Source organism: Triticum dicoccoides, chromosome 2B (genome assembly GCF_002162155.2).
Source record: "Triticum dicoccoides isolate Atlit2015 ecotype Zavitan chromosome 2B, WEW_v2.0, whole genome shotgun sequence".
Lineage (NCBI taxonomy): Eukaryota > Viridiplantae > Streptophyta > Magnoliopsida > Poales > Poaceae > Triticum > Triticum dicoccoides.
Window position 1 is genome coordinate 685,355,614 of NC_041383.1, and position 7,789 is coordinate 685,363,402.

Sequence of the window (7,789 nt, forward strand, 5' to 3'; positions counted from 1 at the left end):
ACAGGTGCCGGCTGATGATCCGGATCGGGATGTGGATTCATTGCATGGGACATGCATAACGGGTGCAGCCGCCCCGCGGGTGCCGCCCTCACCTGGCTCCATGGAAGCCGCCTCGCGAGTGTCGCTCCCGCTCGACTTGGTGGATGCTGCCTCGCGGGCGTCGCCCGCGCCTGGTCTGGTGGCTGGGCCGTCTCCCGGCTCACCTGGCCTAGCCGCTGGCTCTTCTACGCTAGATGGGCTGGCCTCGCCTGGGCAGACGTCGCCCATTTTGGCTGATGTGGATCGCCCGGCCACACCTGGCCCGACGCCGCGTCTCTCCCCGGTGCCGAGCGACTCTGGCGCTGGCTCGCAGGCTATTTTGGCCTTCCCTCTGCAGTCACCTGTGCCGAGCTCGGCCTTGCCAACACAGCCGACTGCTGCTGTTCTTCATCCTTGCACGCGCAGTCAGACATGAGTTTTTCAGCCAAAGCAACGCACTGACGGGACTGTTGCGTGGCTCGCCGCTTGCATGGCTCATATTACTGCGGATCCCACTGCTGAGCCTCGCCATTTTCAGGTTGCACTGGGTATTCCTCATTGGCGTGCCGCGATGGAACATGAGTTTTAGGCTTTGCTTCAGAATGACACTTGGCGCCTTGTTCCCCCGATGTCTGGTGTTAACATTATTGATACCAAGTGGGTTTTTAAAGTCAAGAGACATGCTGATGGTTCTATTAAGCACTACAAAGCACGACTTCTTGCTAAGGGTTTCAAACAGAGGTATGGTCTTGATTATGAAGACACATTCAGTCCGGTTATCAAGCCTACTACCATTCGTTTGCTGCTGTCTCTGGCTGTTACCCGAGGATGGTTTCTTCGTCAGCTTGATGTGCAAAATGCTTTCTTGCGTGGAGTCTTGGAGGAAGAAGTTTATATGCGTCAGCCACCGGGTTTTGTGGATCATGCACGTCCTCATCATCTTTGTCGTCTTGTTAAGGCGCTATATGGACTTAAATAGGCTCCCCGTGCGTGGCATGCTCGCCTCGGCTCTGTTCTTCGGGCTCTTGGTTTTCTTCCCTCCACTACTGACACATCCTTATTCCTTCTTCAGCGTCCTGAGGTTACGATGTATCTCATGGTTTATGTTGATGATATCATCCTCATCAGTTCCTCTGCTGCTGCTGCGGATCGTATTGTGGCTGCTTTGAGTGGGGACTTTCCTGTCAAGGACTTAGGTGCTCTGCACTTCTTTCTTGGTCTGGAGGTTTCACGGTCTTCTGCTGGGTTGACTCTTACTCAGAAGAAGTATTCTCTGGACTTGTTGCGTCGTGCTGGCATGCTGAAGTGTAAACATGCAATCACTCCGATGTCTGCTACTGATCGGTTGTCTTCCCTTGATGGAGACCTTCTTTTGCCTGATGATGCTACTGAGTATCGTAGTCTCGTTGGTGGTCTGCAGTATCTTACTATCACCAGACCAGATGTCTCTTATGCAGTCAACCGTGTTTGTCTGTATCTTCATGCACCCAGGACGTCTCATTGGTCAGCTGTGAAGCACATTCTGCGTTATATTTGTCTCACTGCCTCCTATGGTTTGCTTCTCCAGCCTGCACCGTCTTATGAGATCTCAGCCTTTTCAGATGCAGATTGGGCTGGGTGTCCTGATGACAGGCGATCCACGGGGGGATATGCAGTGTTTCTTGGTCCTAATTTGATTGCTTGGTGTCGGTGTCAAAACCGGCGGATCTCGGGTTGGGGGTCCCGAACTGTGCGTCTAGGCGGATGGTAACAGGAGACAAGGGACACGATGTTTTACCCAGGTTCGGGCCCTCTTGCCCGAGATCCGCCGGTTTTGACACCGACATTGGTGCTTTCATTGAGAGTTCCTCTGTGCCGTCGCCATCAGGAAGGATGCCTTTTCCCGTCTTTAAAGACGGCGTCGTCGTCAAGGGAGCTTTGGCCGCCGGCCAGACTATCCGGCTAGGCGGTATTCTTATGACCGCCCGTTCGGCCACCGCTCCGACAATGACCTCTCAGGTCATTAAAAGCGATGTTCACGTCGGCTCGGAATTCGCCGAGCAGCTAGATCCGATTGAGCTCTCCTCCGTAAACGAGCTCTTGGATTGCATCGCCGCCCTGGGATTCGCTACCGACTACGATCAGATTGAGCTTAAAACCGATCCGAGAGAAATTAACTCTCCCCAGGTTACCCACCACGTTGTTGTGGTAGAGGAACAATGCGGCGACTCTTCTTCTATGTTAAAAACCAACTATGTCCGGATTCCCGATCCCTCCATGCCGGATTCCCGCGGAGGGACGGACGCCAATCAAATACTGAACCTAAAGTCAGGCATCGGACCAGATTTGTTGGAAAGCCCGCGATGTGCAAAATGGAGGCAGGTGTAAGGTGGTGAAGCTGGAGTCCGTAGAACTCCAGGAGCCCCCGGAGAAACAGATGTATGGGAAATCCGAGTCCCCTTATTAGATAAGGGACGAAGCATACCCGCTCTCCTTTGGAAGGGTTGGGGACGCTCTCCGCCTGCTTTCCACCCCTGAAGGTGGCCAGTCCGGCTCGAACCGGAACCATGAAGGCTGGGGGAAGATATCCCTCGGTTTGGAGCGCCACTAGCTCGCTGTGTGGAACTGAGCATCTCCCCCAATCTCCTGGCTTAGGGCTGGGAGCGCGAGAGGAGGAGCCGCGTCGAGTATCCATGATAGAATGGATTTTTGTCAGAGTCGCTTCGATGAGTACTTGCGGAAGGAGGATGGTGTGAGTTGGATCTAGATCCTCGCCTCTCTTATAGGCGGCTCATTCGCACGGCTAGGGGGTATAATGTAAAAATACCCTAACTTTTCGCATTCATACGACACGTGGAAGAAGGCCATTATTGGGCGTAGAAGCCAAGGAGCGCAACATTTATAAGGAAGCCGGACACTATTCGACAGGAACATGAAGTTTGAAGGAGAACCCGCCTTGCAACACCGAAGACAATGTACACGCCGGACTCGTCGTCGTTGAAGCCTGGTTCGGGGGCTACTGAGGGAGTCCCGGACTAGGGGGTGTCCGGATAGCCGAACTATCATCATCGACCGGACTCCAAGACTATGAAGATACAAGATTGAAGACTTCGTCCCGTGTCCGGATGGGACTTTCCTTGGCGTGGAAGGCAAGCTTGGCGATACGGATATGTAGATCTCCTACCATTGTAACCGACTCTGTGTAACCCTAGCCCTCTCCGGTGTCTATATAAACCGGATGGCTTTAGTCCGTAGGACGAACAACAATCATACCATAGGCTAGCTTCTAGGGTTTAGCCTCCTTGATCTCGTGGTAGATCCACTCTTGTAACACACATCATCAATACTAATCAAGCAGGACGTAGGGTTTTACCTCCATCAAGAGGGCCCGAACCTGGGTAAAACATCGTGTCCCTTGTCTCCTGTTACCATCCGCCTAGACGCACAGTTCGGGACCCCCTACCGAGATCCGCCGGTTTTGACACCAACGCCTGGAATGCTCGCAAGCAGGCTACGGTGTCTCACAGCAGTACTGACGTTGAGTACAAAGCAGTTGCTGATGCGACTGCTGAGATCATATGGGTGCAGTCATTGTTGAGGGAATTGAGAGTCTCTCCTGCTCATTTTCCAGTGCTTTGGTGTGACAACATTGGTGTTACATATCTTTCATCTAATCCGGTGTTTCATGCTCGGACAAAACACATTGAGGTGGACTATCACTTTATCCGAGAACGTGTTGCACAGAAGCTCCTCAGTATCAAGTTCATTTCATCAAAAGATCAACTTGCTGACATCTTCACGAAGCCTCTTCCACAACCACAGTTTGTAGGCTGTAGACACAATCTTAACTTGCTTTGTACTTCAGGCCATAGTTAAGATTGAGGGAGTGTGTTAGACTGTATATACACGTAGACCCTTGTATATGTCTGTAATTGTATTGTACCCTTTGATACTTCTATATAATGAGATAGGCACATACCATTTAGAATGTCGAGCAGTTTCTCAAACTCTATGTCTTACACGCCTAGTTACTTGTATTTCCATTCCAATCAGTCGATGGTATTGGTGTCGTACTCCAAGACTACGGGCGCTAGCACACAGATTTGGGGGTACATGGATTGGAGGACGACATCTCTGGAGCGACCTCTGTACGTTGCTATCGGTGGCCGGGACCCCGTGCACGTCGCCTGGACATAACATGGTTCCCGTCGTTTTCGCCGCCGTGGAGCCACATCTGCCATCGGGCGGGCCACCCACCGCATGGCACCGTGGGCCCGTGTCGGAGCCCGCGAATAAAGAAACCGAACCACTCCATCGTCCTTGGTTAGCCTCGTCCGGGCGGCGCATGGTATTTGGCTGACCCTGTGGGCTCGTCTCGCCCGCGGCGAGCCTGTTTCATTGCTTCTTCAACCAAGGCAAACCATATATACCCAGACCCCAGTTTGGTTCAGCACAGCAAACACTCATCCTCCCACTCCCGGCGCACCAAAGGCAACGACTCACTGCTAAGTTAGCTACACACACGAGCACAGGATGGCCTGCGCCTTCTTCTTCGACGCCGAGCCGGTCGGCGAGCCCGGCGTGCACGCCCTGGACGCCTGCGCGCTCTGCACCAAGCCGCTGGCGCGGGACTGCGACATTTTCATGTACAGAGGGGACATGCCCTTCTGCAGCGACGAGTGCCGGCACGAGCAGATGCGGCTCGACGCCGCCTGCGCCAGGCAGACGGCCAGGGCGGCCGCCCGGAGGCAGAAGCAGTTCTCTTCGGGAACGGAGTCCGGCCGTGCACGCCGGGAGTCCTGCGAGGTGTCCGTCGCGAGCTAACCGGTGACAGGGCCAAGCTGCCTACGCACTTGAGCCAACAACATCTGCGTGCACGACGACGCCGTCGCCCGTGGCTAACTGGTGAGCGCGGGATCGAAGAGATTCTCCTTGGTTGAAGAATCAAGATGCGGCTCATCGGCATGCGCTGCACGGGCCGCCCGTCGAGTGATTTGGGCATAAACACAGCGGCAAAGGAGTTGGACTGAATCTGAAGAAGACAATCAAACTAGATTCTCCACGGCCTTAGCCGGCCATGTGTGCCCCTCGGCTCTCCTTTTCTGCATTAACGTCAGTTCTGTATGAGAGCGAGTTTGCAGTGCCACTTTCACAGTCAATCGAATGACATAAGACATGCCTTTGTTCAATCCTGTTTCTGTTCAAGCTAAGGTAGAGGAAATCAAATCAATCATGTAGCGAAGGGCCAAGGTAACAGGAAATCAAATCAAACATGATACACACTCCAGGCCGAGTCAACACCAGGAATCTGTTACACAGGAAAGCAATGCATCTTCCAAACTACACATGTGCTCTCTGTTGCACCTCTTCTGGGACTGTACTTTTGCCGCTGAATGCTGGTCTCAAATTGTGCCCACCAGGCAAAGAGGTATTTCACAATATGATGAAATTTGTCTTACGGCTGCGGCGCTCCCACATGGGATCGCCATGGACATGATTATTGCAAGTTGCTGGGGCATCTGGTTGGTTAGAAATGACAAATCTTCAAGGCAGTTCATCATTCCATACAAGCTTGGCGCCATCATCTAGCAGAAGGCATTCCGAAGGCAATTCAACGAGCAAAGCAAGGGGAAAGCACATCAATTGAAATACTGGTCTGAGCAACATTTGTAAAAAAATTATGAGGTTTCTTAAAACTGGCATTGACTGATTTTACCTTTTTGATTACCTTTGTACATAATTTACGCCTAATATAATATATATCGTAGAACAATTGTTCTTGCGCCTGAAAGAAAACACTCCAGGTAGAAGGTAGAGGAAATCAAATCAACCATGATACCCCAACCGACCAATCCTCCGGCGTCAAATTCGTCGAACGTCTCGATTATTTTACTCATTTCTGTGCGCCTTGAGACTCAGCGCCAAGTCACTGAATCGAGGTTGTGACTTAGCGTGTTTCGCGGGCCCCACCGCTAGAAAACCAAACGCTTTTTCACGGGCCCTTGTCCGCGGAGAACATCTATGTGGACGCCGAATGCCTCGAGTGGAATATTAAATTTCTGTGGTGCCCTTTTCACGGCTTTATTATTCTGCACCGGAAGTCGGGAAATGCATGTGTCACTATAGTGGCAGTTGTTGTAGTATCAAAATAAAGGGGACAAGTAAAGGAGACAAAAAAGAGACACAAATAATTCTCTAGATTCATTGCAACGTGGGAGACCCACTTATATACACGGTGAAGGGTGTGTTGGGGAGACATCTTTTCCCCAAACAGACACCTCCTGTAAGCATCCCTCTCATAAACAATTGATCACATGTTTTATTTCTCAACACTCCCCCTTGATCAATTCGTCATCTATATATTGCAAACTGAAAACTCCTCCAAAAATTCCCGTGGGAAAAAATTGAGAAGAAACCTTATAATATGCCATCAAAAACTCTTCTAAAAGTCCAGTGGAAAATATATAAGGAGTGTTGGAAGGGAGAGAGGGATTTGGTGGAATAGTTTGTTGTATTGCTTGAGCCTCATGAGCATATATATAGGAGTACAATGATCTACTTGAAGTACAAGACAAGCCAGAACAAATCCTAGTCTATCTCGTCTTTCCTAATAAACATTATACTCAACATCCCCCCACAGTCACAACGGTAGCGACGCAGACCGTGAGACTGGAGAAGAATCCGAAAGCAAACCGACGGACACCCCCACAGTCGTAACGGTCGACGCATCGCGGAGTCGTGGCTGGAGTGGCAACCGACGAGGTTGCTCAAGCAAGGCGATAGCCCTTTGTGCCGTTTGTCGAGGTAGCCGAGAGCGTGGGTGGTGGAGCCGTGGTCAAGGTAGCCGTGCGAAGAACGTCGTGGTCGATATCGAGTCGGGGTAGCCGGTGTCGAGGAAGTTGCCATGGAGCCGCGGGCGCAAGGAGGCGCCGAGTTAGTCGTGCGCGCAGTGGTGTCGAAGTAGTGGTGCGCTAGGAAGTAGATGATGTTGACAATGCGGCGCGCCGGGATTGCCAACCCCGGGGACACATCGTAGACGAAGGCACGTGTTGGTGTTGCCAGTACCGGGCATGCGTAGACGGACGAAGACGAAGTTGACGAAGCACCGCACCAGGCTTGCTGGGCCCGGGGACACGTCGTGGATGAAGGCACGCGGCGGTGTCCAGCATCGGGCATGCGTAGACTGGGACCTGCACGAGCTGTACGCCATATCGAAGAAGTCGAAGAGACCAGTAGAGAAGGACTCGACGACGGTTGCGGCGCCAATCGGCACGGGGCCAATGTCGCACACGGTTGTCGGAGTAGATGAAGCGGTCGAGGTAGATGACGACGACGCTGGCGACGGGCTGGTGCTGGACGAAGACGAAGGAGGTGGATGAGCGGGTGCGGCAGCTACGGGGGTAGCGGCGGCGGCGGCCAAAGAAGAGCGGCGGCAGCGACTAGGTTAGGAGCGCGGCGGCGGTGCTCGAAGTAGGCGAAGAACCCAACAGCGTGACGAAGACCGGCGCGGATGGTGGCGTTCCCGCGGCAAGGGAGACGGCGCAGCGCATACCACGGGAGGTCGACGCGCGGTGACGGCAGAGTGGACAGCGGGCCGCGGCGCTACGGCCCGAAGGGGCGACGCAATGGCGGCGGGCAGGTCGGGGCGACGGCGGTAAGACCTCAGGGCGGCGGCGAAGACCGCGGGCCGCGGCGCGATATCCCGAAGGGGCGGCGCGGCGGAGGAGTGCGGGCCGGTGCAACCGCGGGAACGGCCTCGGGACGGCTGCGTGGACCACGGGCCACGCTCGCT

General features: G+C 53.4%; 1 protein-coding gene across 1 annotated transcript; it reads left to right on the forward strand.

Moving 5' to 3' along the window:
- Positions 1-4,351: 4,351 nt before the first annotated feature.
- LOC119365604 (FCS-Like Zinc finger 2-like) lies at positions 4,352-5,186 on the forward strand. Its single transcript, XM_037631249.1, has one exon. It carries the CDS (start codon positions 4,531-4,533, stop codon positions 4,819-4,821), a length of 291 nt encoding a protein of 96 aa, XP_037487146.1. The 5' UTR covers positions 4,352-4,530; the 3' UTR covers positions 4,822-5,186.
- The last annotated feature ends 2,603 nt before the right edge of the window (positions 5,187-7,789 follow it).

Coding starts and splice junctions, on each gene's coding strand:
- LOC119365604 (XM_037631249.1), top strand. CDS start 4,531: ATGGCCTGCGCCTTCTTCTTCGACGCCGAGCCGGTCGGCGAGCCCGGC.